Here is a 23,105-nt window from a genome sequence, read left to right on the forward strand (position 1 = left end):
CTACGTATCCCATAAAGCATTAATGTATTATAAGTATTCATTAAGATACATTGAAAGTGTTAATATTTACATTAACATTTATAAGTTATAGATTTTCTGATACTCGTTGTTTATATGGGACAGATAGTCATAATTTTTTGCCGTGCATTAAATATCTGATGAGTTCGGTTGAAAGACCGCAAAAATTCACTATCGGAATACCCAAGTTCTACGGGGGGTGGTTTAAATGTGGAAGTGGGTGGAAGTACCCAACCAATGTCATCTGAGCGCGTTAATCGCAGTCCAAAATCGGCTATTGGGGGGCCATTAACATGCGCAACGGCCCGCTGAATAAGCCAGATGCGAGTGTTCGACTATGGCCAACATTGGATCGGTAGTACTTAGCTTAGTTACTGGCGGGGCCAACAAAGCTTGCCAATTTAGCGGGAGTTCATTCGATTTCCATTGAGCGACAGCCACTTGAACTTGAATTTCCATGTGACATGGCGGGGGGTGTAAGCATATCTAGTACTAAAGCTACAGTTTAGTATTGAGGAACTAGAGTCGAAATGCCGACTTGTCTGTGGCCAAGTTCAAACAAAACAGCACGTTTTGCATATTAAGAACTCGAGAATCACTCATCGCAGATCCCGGGCGATCGGGGAACTTATGCAATTCGCAGACTGAAAGTAAAGTATAGTACGATTCTGTATTGCATTAACAACTGCTCATTTCGCTGGCCAGTAAAAAATGTGTAACGGAATGTAATTGGCCGAACACCCGTCCGATAAAATCCAACGGAGGATGTTTAATTGCATTGACTGGCAATTATTTTAAGCCAATTCTCCGCCCCTTTTGCCACCTGACACGTGAAAAGCAAAAAACTGAAGCAAAAACACAACCACCATACGGTTTTCCCAGTGGAGCATAGCGTGATCATTTGTTTGGGGGTTGGTATTACGGATTGGGGGTGGTGGATGGTGATAGGAGGTCGGAAAATGCTGCATCATTCGGCAGCGGAAGAGCTGCTCTCTGGCGAACCTTTCTAATTTACCTAAACCAATAATCGATTTGCATCCGACAGCGAGTTATTTTAGTCTCTGATGGATCTATTAACAGGTATGTTTTGGGTTTTATGGGGAAACTTTTGTGCCTAGCACGAGCTGGGGGAACCTCAACCACATTCGGCTATCGTAGCACAATAAATTCCGTACCATTAAAGGTTTCAATAATTTATAAGGCAGTTGTGGTAATAACTAAGTAGGGGAAATTAAGTCTTTATTAAATCAGATAGATAAGTGAAATCAGAAAACGATGAAATAATCCATGTAATTAATTAAAAAATTTAAGAAACTTGATAAGATTGAGAAATACGTTACGTTTGGGGTTAAATAATTTATACTATTATAAAACTGAAAATCTGTGAGATTGTGAGTTGTAAGTGTTTAATAAAAAAGTTATGCAACCCATCACTTTGATAAAGTTGTATCTGTTGTGGTTTTATTTTGAGTTGTTTTACTGTGTAATCTTTAACATATGTGTCATAATCAAATCTTAATTGATTAAAAGCCACAGCATGAATTAAAATACTTCAAAACTGTTTACCAGAGATTCGACATAAGATATGATCACGCACTTGCTTTCAGTCACTTCATTGAGTGGTTTCAAATCACTACGCTCTTCTTGATTATTTCATAATCTCCGGGGAGGGTATTGGAAATTATCTATCGACCAAAACATGTCCATTCGATTCGTGACTCGACCATCAATAAGGTCCCGAGTTGTTTTGGCTCTCATTGACTGGCAACTCGTTTGATGCGCTCGAAAATCAAATAGTGGCACCATGACAGCTCTATTAGGCGAAGATCCATCCCCCCGCCTGGTACCGACTCGAGATTCGATATTTGAGCGGATTTAAGATCGTTTAGCACACCCATTCTGGAGCACGCGTTCGGCTATTTTGTTCGATGCTCGAATCCGTTGTTTAGCGTCTGGAGATAATCAGTTTGTTTTCATTTCGGCCACCGACATGAGGCGGGCGTGTGTCCAAGTATCTGACAGATACTCCGCCTCAACTGTCGCGGAGCTATCTAAAGCACTTGTTTGCCCTGCTGACGCACCATTAGATCGAACTTTCCTTCGCGGGCCGTAAATTTGGCGATGTGCGATTTAAGCCAACTCCGGAGATATCTCTCAATGAGATATCTCTATCTACGTGGCGCGGTAAGTATGTAGTTGCAAGAAATTCCAGTAATTGTCTAAAAAACAAACAATGTATAAACACAATCGCAGATCGCTGGAAAGAGAGAGAGGTGCGATCCGAAACGAATTCCATTGGGGCAGCCAGGCATGAACTATGCATAACTAAGAATTTAAAACAACACTTGGTTGCAGCGCATGTTTCTGAGAACATTTCTAAATGGGCCCCCTTAGACGGGTGAAAGTGAAAGTGCCCTAATGTCAGGGCACTTAGCTCCACTCACTGCCAGGAATTTCCGAAGCCCCCAGATAGTTAGATAGCTCGTTAAGCCTGAAGTTCCGCGGCATCCACGAGTGCGTCAAGTGATCGCCTAACCAGTTTTAGAGCTACGCCACTCTGCGCTCTTTTATTTTACTTTTTTGTCAGTTTCGGCTTGGGGCTTCCCTCGTCGACCAATAATTCAATCTCTGTTTACCAAAAAGTTTCATTCACTCGGCGAGGTGAAGACCCCCAACTATCGTAAATTTCCACTGGCCCATTTCGGTGCTTTTGGGTGCATGGCGTTCGCATCGCCCTCGGGATTGATACCAAAGAATATATCATTATGTCAAGATCATCACAAGAGCCTCCTTTGATTGGGTGCGAGGTCCGCCCACTTGAACGTGTCTTACCCAGAAATGTGTGTTCTACATCTAGTATACCGTTGGGCGTCCCTGACAAGTCGGGTAATCTAAAGATGACTTCGATAAGATTCGATTTCACGGATATCTCTGCCGAACGCCCACCCCACGGGCTGTCCACGAACCTGGTAAGTGGCAAGTGGGGAATTTCTCCGATTCGTCCGCCGGAATCGCATTGGAGAGTGGTTTTGCGGCTAGAGTGGCTGACTTGCTGACTGGCTGAAGCCAGCTCCACCGAATCTCCGGTGACGTATTTCGGAGCCCCAGCGTCGGCGTGCGAGAGATTTGCAGTATCTATAGAGCGTGTTTGAGTGGCGATCGATCGGCAGCGTATAAATGGAGTCCCCGCGCCGACTCAGCGTTCAGTCGGTCTGAAAACGCAGCGGCGGCGAGAGCGGTACTTAAGTCCTACACTTTACACCCAACCGACCGAAATCGGGCAGTAACGAAAGCAATTGCAACAGTTGTGAATATGGTGACATTTGCCTCGATCGCTGGCCAACATTCAATTACCACGCCGCATTAAGAACGGCCCAGCCGTAAAAGTGATAGAACAATACAAACCACCAACTACCTCCCGAACACTGCCATCTCTCAGCGAAGAGAGCCTGTATCGCAAATAGTTATTTAAAAGTAGTACCTAAAACCCAGTCAACATGAAGCTCTTGTGTTGCGGTGGGAGCAATGGATCCATGAGCATGGACGCGAAAAATTCCACAAAGGAGGATGAGGCCGTGGGCAAACGTAAGTGGAGCAGTTCGATAATGCGAACTACGGTTAGATAATAGATAACCCCAATAAGTCGGACCTTAAGTAATTAATGACACTACTCGAGGTGATTAAAAAATATATTGAAAGCACTATCTAAAAAGGGGGTTACGACATAGGAGGTGTTGGAAAATCATCACCTTTATTACGCTATCCCAAACTCGTAACTCTTTATGGAGCAATATAAACTCAATATTTATGCCCATATTCTAAATTATTTACAACTCGTAAAGTTCACTGACCAGTAAATAAAAAATATAGTTTTTATAGATTTTGCCCTTTCAATTCTACCGCTCCTGCTAGGAATCAAAAACAAAATAATAGTTTATCCATTTTATTATCACGTGAACCTGAAACAGTTTTTTATTGCTCCCAATTGTGTGCAAAAGATCGAACTTAATACATCGTTATCCGAAAGTTTTCCAAACCCGAAGTGCTGTTTGATTACGCTGAACAATTAATGTTCAAGTGCGGGCAGGTTGCTAATTTCAGCAAATGTGATTAAATCTTAAGTGGCCGTGACGGGTACTTTTGTTTTGTGATTCCTTTTCATTTTTTTCTGACTGCAACAAGTGTTTTCTTGGTGCCAAAATGTGGTTCGCTCGCGGGGGTTTAGTCACTGGATCGAGTTCGGGCTAATTATTATGGGCCAAACGGACTGCGGGCCATTAAATATGAATTAGTTGAGATTAGAGGAAGGGGGCCTGTCGGGAGAATGGATAAATCGGACAGACAGGAAGCGGGCCCACAAGTATAAATCATCAAAGTTCGTATGCAAATCGCGACCCAGGGCAAAAGTAAACACACACAGCCAACCGATTCAATTCATTTGTTTTTGTTTGGGTGGCAGGCAACCGGGCGTATGTGGAATACGAAAAAAATCAGATAAACAAAAGCAGCGGATCACAAAGAATGCTCCAATACTCGACAGGCTGTCTGGGGCGAATCCAGTTTAGTACCGGCGGCTAATGAGCAACTATTGCAAAAATACTGCGACTAAACAACGGCAAACATCGGCTACAGATTCAGATTGAGAGATACGATTCTTTGAACAATTAGAGTCGGCCGCGTATAAGGCGAAAACATAAATCTCGCATATTTCCTATTATGTTCCTGGTTTGACTAAACGGAACAACAACCACTAACACTCGGCTGCCGAGGGGGAAGTGGATTTGGACACGTGGGTACTTGGATATTTGGATATGGGGGGCCCAGCCTTAGGGATAAAGCACCTTGCTAATTACGCATGCACCTGCCTCCGTATTTATCACTGATAAATCGCAATCTTTATTTAGAGCTGCGTGCAATTATCGGGCGCCAAGTGGCTTGCATGCAAATTCATTAGCACTTGACAAAATGCGGGAACTCTTCCGTCAGAGTATAAATTACACAAGTGCGCTCGAAATAAGCAACCAAGTTTGGATTATTTGTAATTGTATATTTAAAAAATTTCACTAAATATTCAAATTGGCAAGTCAGGCGCCATGGCGCCCGATAAATAACGCAAAAAAGCAGCTCGAGACGAGGCTGACACCGCAAGTCGGGTCACAAATCACAGTTGGAACGGAAGGTTATGGGGCTGATAGGCCACGAACTACACAGGGAAAATATTGTTTTCATTGTCAATATTTTATGAAATAGATGAAGCAACTACTTTTTAAATTTATTCAAAGATAGCAGTGGGCATTTTTTCACAATTAAAAATGGTTCCATTACCATAACATTCTTTATGAGGCATTTGAGATGAAAAACCACTTAGTTGACTTTAACAGCATAAAATGACATTAAACACTTTTAAGAGGTCCACCAATTAGTATAACATTCTTCCAAAAACCAAACATTTGTAAAACGTATATCGATTGGTTTGATCTCTAACTAACGTCACCAATTTTTTCCCTGTGTTGGGGGTGGCTATAGCTTTTAGCGAAACCCGCTCTGCCAGTTTTTTATACGTTCAGCTGATACGAGTCAAAACTCGGCCAAAGAGCCGGCTTATCAGCCGTCCATCCGTCCATCTAGCCGTACAAGGTGGCCAAGTGACTGGACCTTGTCTGGAGCAAGTGGTGACATCTAGTCCGATTCATGGGCCACTCGACGGCCAGTCCCCTGGACACAACCACCGGCCACCTATCGGCCAGGCCCTATCAAAAATGTCATCGAGTGGCGCTCGCTATCTGCTCAATGTGAAACTGAAGTGCCTGGACATTTGAAAGTCGTTGGTCTTAACGTCTTCGCAGTGGAGTTTCCACCTGCCACATTGGCCATATCCTTATCAGCCATGATAGCGCTATAATACCCCTCCTTAAGCAGTGATGAATTTACCCCAGAAGCGTGTCCAGAGGTCTAACTCAAATCGAATAATAGACACGGCTTCAATGTGGGAAACTGAAACCAATTCAAATTCATAATTCCATTTGGTGCTAGTTCGTAATTACACATCTAATTGCGTGACTTGTGGTTAACAACAGCTGTAAGTTTGGACCTGGTTCTTTATAGAGAATAGGGTATTTTTACTTGGGGACCGTTCTTAGTTATATATGATAATGATATCTAATTAAATTATAATTAAAATTTAAATATTCAATTTGTGTATAATTATTAAACATTACTTATTTATAATAATAATAATATCATTATTATTCATTTAATTTAATATTTTTTTTATTTTTTTATTTATGTTATCTATTTATTTTCAAAAACTAAGTAACTATAATTAATAACGATTTAATTCATTTTGTCATTGAAATTGTATTTTTGTTTTGCCCTCAACATATTTGGCCAGGCAACAACAAAGCTTGCCTGAACATTTGACTTTCGTTCTGAAAGCTTTCACCAGATGGCGCTTGAACGTAGTTTTAAAAAACGCATACTTTTGGGGGCTGCTGAAGGAAACTGTTTAAACCTACACTTGTTAATGATTTTTACCCACCTGATCTCAAGTTCAAAGCTAACGGAAAACGATTCAAAAATCTGTAGGCTATAAATCGCATATAATTTGTAGATCAGTGATAAGAGTTTACTAAGAACACGACTTGGCTTAGTGATCATAATGCCTAAACTGGTGCATAATACCTTAGTTGGTTACATCGAAATCAGGAGATAAGCCCACCCCCGGGGGTCGAAAATGGGGCGGGGCTTTGGGGGTGGCGGTGCATTTGGGGGAACGGACAACTGACACGCGCTTTTACACAGCCAACAAATCACAGCGACAGCTAACGTCACGGGTCCAGATACAAATACAGATACGCCCCGAGCTATAGCTCTATGTACTGCTACGTACACCCGTATACCACCACAATTACCAGACGATGCTGGTTAGGTGATCTGACTATTTGCGCAAAGCACCTGCGGATGCTCTGCCAAGAAGCCATCAGTTAGTGAACAGGCTCCAAGCCGAACGGTAGTGCCTGGTTGTGAAATCCCACACATTTAAATTCAGAGCTAGTTAACTCAGTTATAACTATGGTTACCACTGTGAAGAATCGTCGCTTTGAGGATGAAGGTGGGTCCAGTCTTAAATTATAAGTAAAGCCAAAGAACGTGTTAAGGGCATAGTTTAAACGCACATATTCAAAAAAACCAAACATATCCCAGAAAACAAAAAAAAATGCAATTGTTGAAATTGAAATCGTGTTAAATTTAAATGTTTATCCATGGATTTCCTATATATGCGATTTTTTTTATTAAAATTAAAGAGCAGTGCAATTTGTATGTCATTATTCTTAACATTTTTTCTTAGTAAGTGGGTCACTCAAATAATTTTCAAGCAAATATTTATTCTTAAAGATGTAGTCTTTTGAAGATAAGCTAAAAAAAAGACCTAAAAGACAATACAGAACCTCAACATATTCCCAACATAACCATAGTTCCTTCCCAAGACCTTCCAAGCTCAAGATCTACCAAAAGTAGCACCCGCCTTCTTGTCACGAAATAGATTTGAAGCTCTTATCAGCGATGATAAGAGAATATCCATAAAAGACGAGCCCCCTTGTTCATTAAAACCATATAAAAGCAAAAAGGGGGCGCGATTCAGGACTTTACGGGTGTACTAAAGCCCTTGGTGTAAAGCCGTTGTAACTGGTATTTTACGGCCCACTAACAGCCATTTAATCTCTGTCAGCGAACCCGAGATTAAACAAACACAGTTATTAGCCCACTACATAGAGATATAGTTTCATATCTATCAAAAGTGGGGCTAACAGGAGGGGTTAAATGTGAGAGGTGGTGGGTGGTTCAGAGTCCCAGACATATACGTTGAAGTGTGGCCGACAATTCGGCGCCATATCTATGAATGGAATTTTTCGAAATCCAGAAACCAGAAACAGAAGCTGGAGCTGCCCCCCGAATGCAAATAGAAAGGCACGTAATTACGTCTCCAGTGCTTGTCTGGCTGATAAGGGATGATAAATCTAGGCGTAAATTACGGATAAAGTGGGAAAAAGAACCGCCAGAGGTACATTGTCAGTCGTAAATCTATTTTGCTGGGGGCCCGCGGTCGGTTCTTTTGCCTCTGAAAAAACGCAAAAGGAAATTCCGAATCTTGGCCACAAGCGACCTACAGGCGACCTACAGACACAAACCCACTTTCATTATATATATACCCCTGATAGTGCGCCTGATAACTGATAAGCACTGTTAATCGATGGCTGTCCGCCCATTGATTGGGCTGAGGATCAGTTCGCGAGTCAGATTACCCAACCTTACCTAACCGATTGCGTTTGATTGGTTTCAGATTCCGGCTTGGGCGTGCGTCACCTGCAGGTCTTCCTGCTCTTCTTCGCCCTCACGGTGGCCTATGCCCTCCGAGTGAACCTTTCTGTGGCCGTGGTGGCCATGACCGATGCCGCCTCCGTGAATCCCAACTTTCCTGTAAGTATTCGAAGAACATAGTTATACCATGTAAAAAAAAAATATTAACGGAAAGCTTTATTATTAAAATTATTCTTACAATCATATCAATTAATTATTATTAAAATCAATCTTAGTGAACTAATTAATTGTAAAACTTCAAAATAGTAATAAACAAATATTTTTAAAAATAAACATCACAAAGTATTACCCTGCTGAGAACTGATAGCTTTTAAATACTTGAAGAGTTTAAAATTCAATACCATTTTCTAAAACTACCTATTTTGAAAATTGCGAGTACGAATTTTCGAAATACTTATAAAATATGTATACTTCTTTTCTTAACTTTGTTAGCCCGTAAAGTAGTCCTTTGTTGAATCAAATGTTTCTATGAAGTCCTTTGAAAAGAAAATCTAAATTTATCGGTTTCCTTTCTTTTAGGAATACGACTGGTCAGAGAAGACGAAATCCCTGCTGCTGAGCAGCTTCTTCTGGGGCTATGTGATCACCCAAGTGCCGGCGGGTCAGCTGGCCCGCAAATACGGCGGCAAGGTGATGCTCCTCACGGGTCTGTCCATCTGCTCGGTCCTGAACGTCCTGACACCCATCTGCGCAAAGATTGGGAGCTGGCAGCTGGTCTGCGCCCTGCGAGTGGTAGAGGGTCTGTGCCAGGGAGTGGTCTTTCCCTCCACCCACACCATCCTGTCCCAATGGGCGCCGCCCAAGGAACGGGCCACTCTGGGAACCTGTGCCTACTCGGGTAACCAGTTCGGAACGATCGTCATGCTGGCCACCAGTGGAGTGATCGCCGCCTCGCCGATCGGTTGGCCCAGCATCTTCTACATCTCTGGCGGAATCGGCTGCGTGTGGTCGGTGGTGTATTTCTTCTTTGGCGCAGGATCGCCATCGGAGTGCAAGAGCATCTCGGCGGAGGAGAAGAAGCTGATCGAGATGTCGCAGGCCGACGAGGTGAGCAGCGCCCAGGAGGTGCCCAAGGAGCAGCTGCCGACGCCCTGGCTGAGCTTCTTCACCTCGCCCGCCTTCCTCGTCCTGATCGTGGCCCACTCGGTGCACAACTGGGGCTTCTGGACCCTCCTCACCGAGATCCCCAGCTACATGAAGAACGTCCTCGGCAAGGACATCAAGTCGAATGCCCTGCTCTCCTCGCTGCCCTACGTCTGCATGTTCGTCATGTCCTACGTGTTCTCCACGATCTCCGCCCAGCTGAACAACCGCAACTGCATCACCACGGTAACCAGCAGGAAGCTCTTCAACTCCATTGGTCTGTGGATCCCCATGATCACCTTGATTTGCCTGGGCTACGTGGACACGGACCAGTCGGAGCTGGCGGTGGTGCTGCTCTGCTTCACCGTGGGCATGAACGGAGCCACCTACCTCGGCTACAACATGAACCACATCGATCTGTCGCCCAACTTCGCTGGCATCCTCATGGGCATCACCAACGGAGTGGCCAACATCATGAGCATCATTGCCCCACTGATCGTGGGCTTCATCGTCACAAATGAGGTGAGTTTGAAATATATGATCCTTAAAGAGCGAAATCAATACCTAAACTGTACAATTTTCATCATCTTGAGTTTTGTAAATGATTAACATCGAATATACTTTAAAAATTTTAATTTATTTATTTTGATTGCTCAAAAGCTGAGTTTAAATTTTACGATTCAGATTTAAGACTGAAGCTTAATTCTTAGATGTTCCCAATTCTGATACCTTTTTACTGATTTTTTACTATCGGATTACTAAAATGTATATATCTATCTGTTTTCCAGCACGATCCCGAGCAGTGGCGCGTTGTGTTCTTCATCGCCGCCGGATTCTACCTGGTGGGCAACAGTCTCTACGTGATCTTCGGCAAGGCGAATGTGCAGCCCTGGAACGATCCCCCAGCGAAGCCTCGTCGCAACTCCACGCCCCAAGTGGAGTCGCAGCACTAGACGGAGGGGGGCTTGAGTTTAGTGAAACGGGTTCAGAAACCGCTAGTCAGCTAGTTCCGTTCTCCTCCAAATCCAAATCCAAAACCATCGATCCTAACTGCAGCCAGGCGCAATGCATTCTCGCATTGACCGTGTATATTTGTAAATTGTATTTGTTAACTGTGACTACTGCGTATTTGCATTCCCCTCGTCTTAAGTTCTAGTTAGTAATGACTAATTGATAAGATCAACCATGCGAAAAAATAATAAAACATGCATGTGCAACATGTGCAAAGAAAGCCACAAAAATGTTTGATTCCCATATGGTGTGGGGCTTTAATGTGGGTGGGAAAAGCTTGATTTTTGAAGGTCAGATAGAGACGAAAAATCTTAAAAGATTTTAGTTTTCTGTGAGAAAAGTGCTCTAGAACTCGTAATTTAATTTATCAGGAATCTAGTAGGAACTTGATTTTACTAAAAGTGTAATTTCATTAAATAAATATAAATGTATCGTCAGTTCTCAAATTGTGAAATTTACCTTGTTATCGCTATAAAATCGTATTTGTATTTGTTTAAACATTTTATTAAAGTGTAAATGGGATTTGGTTTTCTTTGTCAAAACCCATCCATATCCCAAAAAGTTAATAAAAAGTTAGGGGCATTTAAAATTTTTTTGCTTGGTGGACCAATCTAGAACAATTATTGGGGTTCCGCTTTCAGGGAATTGATCCTGCGTACATGTACATGTAGATTAAGTGGATCATATATATAGATACGTATAGATAGGACAAGTCCACAAATTGAGGGGGGTTCATATCGTCAAATTATAGATTTGTTGTTTCTACAAAAGCAAATTATTATTCTATACTAATTGTATGCCATCTAGATTCAGTAACACCAGTTAAATGAAAGAAATATGTCTTTCTTTGAATTGGGATCCGTTACCTACCTACAGATTATAACAGTCTGCTGAATTGAGTTCAAGATTTTATGAATGGCAGATCTATCAATGAAATGTTAGGTTTCTTACAGAATGCCCCAAAAAGTATGCTTTAAAAAACCACAGATCGCTATGTAGAAAGTAATTTGTGTGTAAGTAACACTGCTTATGTAATATACCTGTAGAGTACATGTAGAAGCTACAGAGGTCTTGGGTAATCAAAATGATTCAAATTCAGTATCCCCAAAAACGTGTCTGTGAAGTTTGGGTCATGTGATGCCATTATATAAAGATCCAGAAAAAAACGTTGAGGTTAACCTCACCAATCTGATGCCCTGCTGATGTAGCAAATAACGTAGACTTGATCCGATAACTGTACGCTGGGCCCGCCATCTGATAAAGTTGGATCACAAAACTAAGTCGAGCTGGCAAATCAATTTGGCAATCATTTAATCCCCATTTCGAGCGTATCTCTCACATGCTACGAAGAGTGCCGTGCACATTTTATAGCTTCGAACTCGGCGGGCGAATGGAAAGTGGGGGATAAGACGGCTGGTGTGGGGGATGGGGGCTCATTTCACTGGCGGGGCGAACTTGTTGATAAGCGGAATTTGAATAAATGTTTTTTTCCTCTTTCCAGCACGCGATATGAACAAAGGCAGTGTTATGTACACAGCCACACATATAAACGCATATGTATTTTTAGTTATGTGACGGGAATACGAGAGTGTTTGAGTCAACCTAATTTAAATTCGATTCCCAGTAAAACTAGCATTTCGAATTGGATCTCGTGCTGGGTAGGTTCCGATTTCTGGGTGTATCAGCCTTTTTCGTTCCCCAACCACATGCCTTGGAATCTTGAGCTCTTAAGCTACCGAACGATAAGGGAATCCATTAAATGCCCATTTAAAGGGAGTTATTTTTATGAAATCTGAAGAGATCTTATCAAGTAGTAATAATACCGTGGCCACTTGTCCTATCGGCCAAACGATTTCGTACACAAAGGAAAATTAATAAGAGTTATTGCAGAATTCAGCTATTTTCTACAGCATAAATTGTTAAGTTGATATTCAAAGTTGTTTTAATCTTAATAAGTTAAGTTATAATAATTTGTTTTTTTATTTCAAAATTTATTTTGTAAAGGAAACAAATCTGTAAAAAGCTTTTTTAGCTTCCTGGAGTGAAGATCTATATTGCAAAAACCAACTACTTTTATAATACCTCGTGGTTTCTGTTATTTTTATGAACAGTAGTGTATACTGTACAATGTACATATTTAATTGTTCAGCTGGAAAACTTGTTATTTGTTATAAGAAAAGGTAATACAGAAATTAACCGTTTTCCTGAGCTCATTAAAATATAATATAAATTGTATTACTTAGAAAATTTAAAGTGTGGTAAAGCTATACCTTTAAAACATAAGAAAATTGCCCCGAAAAATATTATTTTGTATTAAAGAGTATTACTAAAAATGTTATAGATATCAGAAGGTTAATCTTGGCTATTTCCCCGTCTTCGTTTAGGTTTTTGGCCTCGGTTTTTGGCCATCATCGTAAACTGGTTGGATGGGGGTCCCGGGCCCAAAATAAATTTTGCAAATCTCGACCAGAATGGGGAATGAGAAATGCGTGATAGTCGGCCGACTCGGTGTGAATCGGCAGTTTCTCGAGTGACTCTTTTTCAGCGGCGCTCCTCAGTGGTGAAATCATGGGTAGCACACCCGTGGGGCCTCAACTTCCCCGATCGAGCCCCCCGGTTCCAATCCCCCAGAGCAGTGAAAAAGTGGCAAACTCATTTTGTGACTCGTTTTCGACATAAAAATACAAAGAGAGGGAGAGCCAGCACATGCTTATCACGTGAACGAGGCGCCGAGCGGTAGAATCGGGTGCCTTCGTCGTGTGCGGGAAACGTGATCAAAGATCGGAAAGAGAGAGCCCCATAGCTCTCGAAGTCTTGAGCGCATGGGTGTGTGAGTGAATTGGATTGGGGCCTGCAAAATGGCAAAAACAATTAGCACAGTGCGGCGCCCCATTCTCTCTTTCTCTTTCTCTCGCTTTTCCTCTCTCCGATCGCATTCTTTGTCCCCTCTCGCTCGCGCACTCTCTCCCTGTCCCTGTCTTTAAGGTTATCGCTTAATCATTTTTGCACTGTTAACGCAAATACCCAATGTTGTTTGTTGTTTTTTGCAACAAATTATACCCGTATTTATATTCAAGCGAGTGTTCAGCTGTCTCCGCGGCGATAATGAATTGTTAATTTCCATTTCACAACCAAAGCGACGCTCGTTTTAGCTATTTTTTGGGCCCACAATTGGCAAGTCATCCTAAGCACTTTTCGTCCGATCTTTGGAACTGGGTTTTAGCCCTATGTTGCTAGATAATAGCAATGGGCCCCGTGACGTCACGCCGCTGGTGATAAATCAGTGATACTGAACAGTCTGCTGCAAATGATAACGATTGCACAGTAGAATGTGAAATACGCCTTTCTTTATGGCCCTCGAAATCTTCCGCCAGATAAGATTTCAGATTCTGCAGTCGCACTGCGTCCACCAGAGATTTGTCGAGTGACTCAAGGCAATCGTTATATTTTTCCACCTCCGGCGGAAATAACCGCTCCGAAATGATCTAATTATAGAGGATCATTCTCTCTGGCTTCCCGACAGCAATTAAATTGAATAAAATTTTGAATAAGTCTTTCCGCAAATATGCGTCGTTGAGTGTTTGCCAACTGGCCGACCCACAGACATTTTTGATCGCCCCCGAAGACAGGGTGCTAATAGAGGGCCGCGCCCCCAGCTGCCACACCCACCGCACCGATCAACATCCAATTCTAATACACCCGATAAAAGTTTCCAGTGCCAGTGGACCCACGCTAATTGAAATTGGCGGGTGGCAGTGGACAACGGACAATTGCCGCTGATTGGACACAATTCAATTACGGCGCCAGTCGGTAACTCAAATATGTTTTGGGAATTCACACAATCCCAATCGATTTGATCCCCCGCTGTAATGAGCCATTTGCCCAAACATTTAGATGCCACAGAAATATAAATTCCAATATTGTGATCGATATATCTCAACTTGTTTGCCTGCCAAGCAATCTAAACATGGACAGAAGTCGAGCAATCGACACAGAAATACTCTTTCCCTTTATTAAAATTTATTGGCCAGCGGTAACTGATATTGATCAGACTTAATTACTGCTATCTTTAGGAATGGAAAAGTTTCAGCTATTAATAGATATTAGACACCCTTGATTGGTTTCATGAGGGCCGAGCGACTTTTTCGCCAAGTCACCCGGTATCTAATTGGTACAAAATTAGAAAATGAAGTGAAATACTTATGTTGGCTTATTTTAACAATTTAAAAATGCTTCCACTTATTAAAATTCATTCTTTGTCAGCTTTGTTTAAAATTGGAAAAATTTTCATATACAAAGAGCGGATTGGAAGACAAATTTCTCGAGACACAACTTATGCTTCATATAACAAGAATACTTTTTATATGTAATAAAATGGTATTAAATATGTAATGATTGTTGTATAAGAAAATAATACATGTTTTTTATTGAATACTTCATTAGTTTTTAAAGAAATTCAAATTTTTATAATTTTTTTACTATTTAGTTGCTTTATTATGCACCACAAAACCAATCGCTGCCAAATTGCTCCCCACAAAATTATATACCCTCCATATAGAGTGCCAAAACAGACATATTTCCATAGACCAACATTTTCGGAGGGCATTAAAATGCTGTTGGCGCCAACGCCTCAAACAATATCCATGTGTCCCGGGGACATCGTGATTAGCAGTGGAAAATAACTCCCGACGAGCACTGGAAAGGAGCCAGAACCCTCGATATAGATGGGTACACAACACCACCAGCCCACAATTAGCCCGTTTAGAGGGTTTTTGTTTGGTTACACCTGGCGTATACGTAATACAGCGTAAATAATTTTTCCGCTGAGAGAACGATATTTGAACAATTCGTGTAAGAAAAAGCTGCATATTAATTAGTCTAGAACAGGGCTAGCATGTGGGGTGCGCCATATGGTAGAGGTTCCAACCCCCGGATCCAGCGATCCTATGGCCCCCATCTCCCCATCCCCCTATCCTCCGAAAAGCTGACGTCAAGCGGACTGACTGTTTACCATTCGTCAGGCGATAAGCCCTGGTGCTGTAACAATCACATCCATCAGTGCCTGCCTTCTGAAGTGGGCGTGTCACCGATTAGATTTCCATCGCAGGAATTTCTCGACATTCTCCAAATTTAGACGCTCATAAATCCGCAATTTGCCGAAATCATTTACCAAAAATGTCCCATTAGAGGCGATGGCTAATTCTTTAGCCGCAGATCCGGTGCCGATAGGAGGGTTATGGATTGGGGACCCGGAGGCCTGGCTAATCGATGCCCTCCTAAATCGGAAGCCGATAACGTAGGTACATATGTCTCGAGATTCGCAATTCAGGCTGTCCGTAGGCGAACGTGCCTTGAAACGTGTCTGTCATGTGCCAAAATTAATTTGCCATCAGCAAAATGCACGGAAAACAAATTAATATTGAAAGTGTATAAATAAAAGCTCAGCACTGAGATAAATTACTGTGCTTCTTTGTTTAATAAGCATTAAAGTGGTTGATACATTTGTTTCTGAACGTTATAGCCATTATTAATTTTATACATTCTTCTACAGACTATTGACCTATCACATTATTAATTTTTGAAATTGAATCATTACTTCTCACATTACCAAATACTCATTGTAAGTTTGAACCTTATATAAACCTCTGGATAATTCCTTAGAAAGTATTAACCTAAGCCTGATTATCTCGTATCTACTTAGTCTGTAATAATAATGGCCCGCAGAGACTGATCCAACCCTATGAAAAATACTATTTTTAGTGGAATTGACTCACATATACCTGAATATAGATGTAAATATTATATATAATCTGATTTACTGACGGTCCTCAGCGAGTCTCTAGATGGTTATAAAGATTTTCCGATTGGATCCTTTAAGTTCCCAAAAATAAACCATAAAAACTGTAATAACATTGTGCACTTCATTTCTTTCTCTGTAAAAACAGGAATGGCGAGTGGGTCGTTATCTGCCAGCGGCTGTCGTCATTGGCCCCTGACCCCTGCGCCTGCTCCTCCCCCTGGCCGTCGTCCCTAAGGTATTTGTCAGAATCAGAATGAATTTGCAGAGCGTTTCCTGGGCGATCACTGGGGAATAGGGGGCCGAGGAGGGGCGATCGCCTGTGTGGCTCATTTACTTAGTCGAAAATCAAAGTCTGAAGTGTCGTGCGCTGATAAGCATAAATAATTTGTTTAAAACATTTCATTTTCAGCAATTATATTCTGATAAGCCTAGTGAGGGGAAAAACAATAAAAAAGGAAGTCCAATAAACAACTGGAGTAATTAAAGTGGGAGAAGTGGAGGGGGAATTCGTGTCATCTTGAAATGAAAATTGCATTGATCAAAGGGTCTGTGACTTACGCAAGCTAGCGGGAATCAAGGGTGTCCATCGATCACCCAGAGCGTTGTTATGGATCGTCTCGAGGCTGGGTTATGTCATTAGCCAGCACACAGAGAGTTCTCAGAAGATGGAATGGAACCAAGATGAGGTTGTTCCAGGCTTATCAGGGGACACAATGACCTCGCCTGAGGTTTTCGTGGCACGTTATCTCGGGTTCGAGGGGTAATCTAGGTAATGCCTAGGGGTCGGCAGGATGCATTTCATTCATGCCTGCAGTACGAATTTGTATCTGGAAGATACCGGATTGTCCCAAGAGAGACCTCTCGAGAGAGAGCGGGATTTAAGGCTGAGAGACAGAGAGCTGAGCGATCTGTGACTAATGTTACAGCCTGCTGCAGCCACAATACCCAGAAATCCGAGGTCCGGGGAGCGGTGGCGGGATCGGCAACCACTTGGCCCGAACTGATAACCATGTGCTGGTCTTGGTGTTGTTTACTTACTCCCGTTCGCCGGTTCACCCAGAGAGAAATCCACTGCCACTCACTACACACAAAGAGTATCTGTGAGTGCCAGCGTGTTCGGTTTGACTGATAGCGGAATTCACGCGATACACACGCGCTCTCCGGCAATTCATGAGTGCTGGCTTGGCTGGTGTTGGTGAGAGCGGCTGGTCGAGCGGTCGGGCGGCCCGAGTTCGATCATATTTATAAAAGAATCGACCGCCGCCAGTTACTCAAGCAGTCGCAGTAGTGCGCCAGAACGTTCAAAACCCGCTCGTCGCCGAACACACTCTTTCGAAAAGTCCTACGCCCAGAATCTCTGGACCTGTAATCGTTTCGTTTCCGAGTTAAAAGGGAAAACACGCGTAAAGAAAATCGACCCACAGCAGCCACACACATGTTCGGCTACTTCATGTCGGAACCGGAACACGCGTGAGATACCGAAAAATTCCAGTGACCCAAACGCGAACGTTAACGTTTCGAAAGATCTACACAAACCATATAAAATATTAACTCAACCCGCGCCGCACACATGACAACTGCATTGACCATGGTGAAAACGGGTGGTAAATACGCCAACGGTAAGTAGTACACACCCCCACTGGAGACCCTTGAGCAAAAGTCTAGCGAACTCCGATCTCTCTAAGCCGTACGTAAACTTGGACAACTGAACTGTCCGAAGCACGTGTCTTATGTAAGCGTCGCGATCGTTCGACTTGATCCGAGCTTGTCTTGCCGGAAACCGCTTAATTGGTTCTCTAACAGCACTCCCATATTCCTATAGCGATCTCTATCTGTGTCGCCAGTTAGCTCCATTTGTAGAATCACTTTTTTTTAAGCTAGCCTAGCCTAGCCGCTCAACTGGAAGCGATGCCTCAGCGGTTCACAAATATCAGAAATAATTATACATCTATACAGACTATAGACGACCTCCACTGCACAGAACTGCATCCTCCGAGATACAATTTAATTTTTCCTCAATTTATTTACGTGCGTTTTTTTTCTGTGATTTTTGGTTACGCTGACAAACAAAATAAAATCACATTTTAGCACTTTCGAGTGATAAAAATAAACAAAACGAAGAAAAACGAGGAAAGCGAGGTGGTGGCAGTGTCTCTGCGCCAATGAAATAAAGAACTTTAAATAGATCCCGACGGTACGGGGTTGGGGGCGGTGGGATAGAATGGGATGGGAGGGGATGGGGAGCAGCCAGTTTAGTCAGCTGATAAGCCGTAAACCCAAAGACAAATTCACAGTTGTTAAATAGTCCGCCATCTGTACACTTGCACGTTCCAAATGCATGTGCGTCTGCCGTCTCATTCCGTCTTTCATAGGGTCTAACGGTAAACATAATGTCTCGCTGGGTGGGTGGTATAACGCTAAAAGCGGCGCTGTAACCAGCGATTATCTTATCACCGCCCGGGGACCTCTGTCCGCGCCTGGAAAGCTCGGCGGCGTTCCAGTTTTATCGGGGCCCGGGCTATCGGTTATCAATACGGCACACTTGACTCACTTAGTGCTGTGTGTCCTTCGCTTGTCCCGTTCTATTAACGGACAAAACTGCGGTGACTGTACCCCCGGGCCCGCAATTAATCAAAATATACGCGAATATACTATAAATGGTACCCAATAAACACTCCAAGCTGGAGCTCTGTGCCTTTATGGCGGCTCATAAAGGCTGATTGATTTGGCTCGGCGTGTATTCCGCAGAAAATCGGTTTGCAATCGTTGTTTCGGGCGTAGGTTTAGGTGTACGGAAAATCTTATTCTTTTCTGGCACTCTCCGTATCGAGACAAAAAGTTCTATATCTTGGCCATAAATTTGCTCAGCGTTACGCCTAGGGGGAAGACATTGCGCAAATAAATTTAAAAACGTGTCAGATAAAGCGTTCTCACACGACCACGAGTCATCGCATTCAACACCATAAGCCCAGGCGAAAGAGACGGCGCGACCGCGGGGGAAAGAGAGAGGGCGAGAGACTGAGAGAGAGACGGAGAGATAGAGGAGCGCCACTCAGCAGGAGGAAATGGAAGTGGAAGTGGGAGAGAGAGCTCAAAGTTCGGACGTCAGTTTCGGACGGCAATTCAAATGTGAAATTACTGGAAGCACAGTAAAGCTTGTATAGCTTGAATCACCATTTTTGACTGTTTCTTATATTATTTATGAAAGTTATTTGGGTTTCTAAACCCAAAATTATCACAAGTATTAGTATATCTTTGTTTTTTTATACCAACAGAAGTGACTTATCAATAATTTATGTTTTGGAATTTTGTTTTCCTCAGTTCTGTATTATTCAAACCGCAGTATTTTTAAAAACACAACAAGTACATCTTACAAGAAATCAGATTTCGGGAACTTCAAGCTTTAGAGGCTTCGGACTGTAGTTATAATTGATGGTTTCGAATCAAACTCGAGCCGGGGTTCAATAGACCCCAGTGCCTTGTAAGGCCGCGTTGCAAGGTTGCCAGTGGTGGAGCGGTGTTGCAATGTGCACAACCCTCCCACCGCCCACCTGCTACAAACCCACTCCTATTTATAAAGACTAAGCCATTTATGGCGAGCCAAAGTCGGGTTTAAAAATAGCCAAATACACGAAAACAAATCCGCGTAAGGCAGGGACCCGAGAGATACGTAATGGAGTGCCACCGGCGAGAGATCGTCACGTGAGGATCGGCCGATCGGGCGACCGCCTCGAACAGGTAGAGTGGACCACATGCACCTTATACTTTATACCCATGGTATAGTACAGCACCGTCTCGTTGCATTTTACACGACAATAACAAAGACATCGGCGGCAGGTCTCTCAATGCCCGATTCTCAATATTCGCAGCCAACTTTGGTCGAGTGGGTGTATCTGTATACGTGAGCCACCCATCTCTTTCTGGCCCGCTGGCATGTGCGTGCGTGAACAAGATTTTGACATAGTCAAAGTGTTTTATAAATAAACGCGCCCCACATACTTACATGGCTACCAGTTTTGGCTTAGTGAGCAGGCAGCCGAGAGCGAGGGAGAGAGAGATATAGAAAGAGAGCTTCCATACCAGGCCAAGAGAGATGGATACAAAGCGCCACATGTGAAGTCCCCCCCCACCTTGTAGCCCCATGCTAACCTTCTCCGATCTCTCCACTTGCAGAGAAATTCCTCGGGGTGAGGCATGTGCAGTGCATCCTGTGCTTCTTCTGCCTGGCGATGAGCTACGCCTGGCGGGTGAACCTCAGTGTGGCCCTGGTGGCCATAACGGACAACAGCACCATCCTGGCCCAGAACGCTACCGATTCCAGTAACTCCGGATTCGACCTCTTCAACTCCAATGTAAGTAGTAGCTCTTAAGATACATCTTCAAGTGAAACTTAGAATTGTGTTTTGATGTGCTAAGACCTACAGAAAAGGTATTATTTATGATTACACTTCACTATTTCCGAATACCATAATTGCTTGTGGTTTCTGAGGTTTTCATTGCGAACTTGAAGCTAACACTGATAGTCTCAGTATTTTTCGCAGTCAGGCCATCAAAATACACAAGTTCCTAACGTTTCACTTTCCTTGAGCACTGTGTAACCTTCCCTATCCTCCACAGCGTTACTACAACTTTACCAATGCGGAGAAGGGCATCCTGCAATCCAGTTTCTTCTTCGGCTATATAGTGACCCAAGTGCCAGGTGGATACTTCGCCCAGCGCTACGGAGCCAAGACCATGCTGATGTACGGACTGGGCATAGCCGCTATAATCACGATGCTATCGCCGCTGTTTATGCAATTCGGAGTGCTCACCTTTGCTGCCATGCGATTTGTGATGGGTCTGGCCCAGGGTGCAGTGCATCCGGCCACGCATGCGCTGTTGGCCAAGTGGTCGCCCGCCGACGAGCGAGGAATCCTGGGAACACTCTGCTACTCCGGCGCCCAGTTTGGAACGGTGGTGATGCTGGCCACCAGTGGCTTCATCGCCGACTCCGTTCTGGGCTGGCCGAGTATCTTCTATCTGGGCGGAGCTGCCGGCTTCCTGTGGATGATCTTCTGGTACCTGTTCTCGGCGAGCACGCCCGAGGAGCACCGTCTGATCTCGCCCGAGGAGCTGAAGTTCATCACGGAATCGCGCAGCGATGGCAAGATGCAATCCGCTGAGAAGCTGGCGCCCACGCCCTGGAAGGCCATCTTCAGCTCAATGGCCTTCCTGTCCCTCCTGGTGGTGCACTGCACCCACATGTTCGGCTACTGGCTGCTGCTCATGCAGATCCCCACCTACATGAAGAAGGTCTACGACGTGGATATCAAGAAGGGTGCCCTGCTCTCCTCGCTGCCCTACATGACGATGCTGCTGCTGAGCTTCTTCTTCGTCTGGCTGTCGAAGGTGCTGCAGAGGAAGGAGGGAATGTCGCTGTCCTTCAACCGGAAGATCTTCAACAGCATTGGCCACTGGATACCCATGCTCTCGCTGATCGCCCTGGGCTATGTGCCCACCGACAATGCTCCGTTGGCGGTGACGCTGCTCACCTTGACGGTGGGAATCAGTGGAGCCACCTATCTGGGCTTCCAGGTGAACCACATCGATCTGTCCCCGAACTATGCCGGCACGCTGATGGGTCTCACGAATGGAGCGGCCAATGTGATGAGTGGTGTGGCACCATTGATCGTAGGACAGATTGTCGATGATGAAGTAAGTTTGCCAGCCCCCAACTTGTTGGGAAGTCCCCACTAATGCTACTTTCTCTTTTCCACAGACGAGTGTGACTCAGTGGCGTTGGGTCTTCCTGTTGGCCGCCACCTTCTACTTCTTCGGCAATCTTCTGTTCGTGATCTTCGGACGCACCGAGGTGCAGTGGTGGGACTCCCCACGGGACAACAAGGAGGATGCGGAGCAGGGCACGCCCCTTGCGCCCAATGGCCAGGTCAAATAGAGGCTGGCACACCCCCACCGCATCCAGAATCATCCGGGCTGTTGTTTCTTAGTTTCGTAGTCGTAGTTAGTTAGTTAGAGACCAGATGAGCTGAAAGTTAACTTTAGTGACGATCGCGTGCTTCCATTAGCGATATTATACGGTAATTGCTTAGTCCTAAGGCAGCGTAAATTATTATTGTTTGCAGTATTTTCCGTAATGTACATAATCAAAAAAGAAAAAAAAACAATCCCATTAAACTTGCAACTTGAGAAAGCGTTCAGTGTAAATAGGGACAAAGCCCGCGACGTGTGTATTTGCTGCTGCAACATCAACTCCTGTAATTGTTATGTTTTAGTCTTAAGTTAGGCATTAACAAAACCAATCTTGTGATGAAAAAGTAAACTAAAAAAGGCAAAAAAAGAACATTTAAGACAACACTAGCCATGAATAAAACAGCTCAATTTGTAGCTGCAAAAGAGTCAAACTGTAAATCAACGTTGTTTTATTTGAACAGAGATTTGAATTTGATAGTCGGTGGCTGGCTGATTATCGATAAAGCGGACTATCAACTGTAGTGCAACTATCGAATAGTGGGGGTCAGTAATGAGCCGTTTCCACTGCTCACTTTTAACAGAGCCAATTTGTTTAAGATTTGTAAGAATTCTACAACAAAACAAGGTTGAATACCATAAAATTAACATTCTGATGAATATTAAACAATTAATTTCTAAGAAACATAAAGAATCAGAATTTTCCTATAAAAAAAATTTTTTTTTATTTCAACTTTTAAGCTTGGCAAAGAATTTTACCAAATTTCTTCTTAAATCCGATTTATTTGTAAAGATTTTAAAAGTTCAGAATTGGAACTGTATTTCTGGTCAATCACGTCTCCACCTC

The 23,105-nt window shown here is 43.4% G+C and overlaps 2 protein-coding genes across 4 annotated transcripts; both read left to right on the plus strand.

Moving 5' to 3' along the window:
• Positions 1–3,220: 3,220 nt before the first annotated feature.
• Positions 3,221–10,711, plus strand: LOC108018182 (putative inorganic phosphate cotransporter). Of its 2 annotated transcripts, none has more exons than XM_017085682.4 (4): positions 3,221–3,603; positions 8,360–8,496; positions 8,917–10,002; positions 10,269–10,711. In XM_017085682.4, the coding sequence occupies exons 1-4, from the start codon at positions 3,516–3,518 to the stop codon at positions 10,431–10,433; spliced, it is 1,476 nt and encodes a 491-aa protein (XP_016941171.2). In that variant the 5' UTR covers positions 3,221–3,515; the 3' UTR covers positions 10,434–10,711. The 2 variants fall into 2 exon arrangements, with proteins under 2 accessions (XP_016941171.2, XP_016941172.2); XM_017085683.4 differs by lacking the exon at positions 3,221–3,603 and adding an exon at positions 6,998–7,129.
• A 6,844-nt stretch (positions 10,712–17,555) lies between these two features.
• MFS14 (Major Facilitator Superfamily Transporter 14) lies at positions 17,556–22,699 on the plus strand. 2 transcript variants are annotated; one of them, XM_017085733.4, is made up of 4 exons: positions 17,556–17,910; positions 20,465–20,643; positions 20,909–21,985; positions 22,050–22,699. In XM_017085733.4, exons 1-4 carry the CDS (start codon positions 17,862–17,864, stop codon positions 22,224–22,226), a joined length of 1,482 nt encoding a protein of 493 aa, XP_016941222.2. In that variant the 5' UTR covers positions 17,556–17,861; the 3' UTR covers positions 22,227–22,699. The 2 variants fall into 2 exon arrangements, with proteins under 2 accessions (XP_016941222.2, XP_065719366.2); XM_065863294.2 differs by lacking the exon at positions 17,556–17,910 and adding an exon at positions 18,615–18,672.
• Positions 22,700–23,105: the final 406 nt, after the last annotated feature.

The sequence above is a fragment of the Drosophila suzukii genome, chromosome 2R (assembly GCF_043229965.1).
Source record: "Drosophila suzukii chromosome 2R, CBGP_Dsuzu_IsoJpt1.0, whole genome shotgun sequence".
NCBI classification, from domain to species: Eukaryota; Metazoa; Arthropoda; class Insecta; order Diptera; family Drosophilidae; genus Drosophila; species Drosophila suzukii.

Excerpts from the sequence above, each read along its gene's own strand:
- MFS14 (XM_017085733.4), top strand. The coding sequence starts at position 17,862 with ATGACAACTGCATTGACCATGGTGAAAACGGGTGGTAAATACGCCAAC. Across the intron at positions 17,911-20,464 it reads GGGTGGTAAATACGCCAACG|AGAAATTCCTCGGGGTGAGG; the intron begins GTAAGTAGTACA and ends CTCCACTTGCAG. Across the intron at positions 21,986-22,049 it reads GACAGATTGTCGATGATGAA|ACGAGTGTGACTCAGTGGCG; the intron begins GTAAGTTTGCCA and ends TCTTTTCCACAG.
- LOC108018182 (XM_017085682.4), top strand. The coding sequence starts at position 3,516 with ATGAAGCTCTTGTGTTGCGGTGGGAGCAATGGATCCATGAGCATGGAC. Across the intron at positions 8,497-8,916 it reads CCGTGAATCCCAACTTTCCT|GAATACGACTGGTCAGAGAA; the intron begins GTAAGTATTCGA and ends CCTTTCTTTTAG. Across the intron at positions 10,003-10,268 it reads GCTTCATCGTCACAAATGAG|CACGATCCCGAGCAGTGGCG; the intron begins GTGAGTTTGAAA and ends TCTGTTTTCCAG.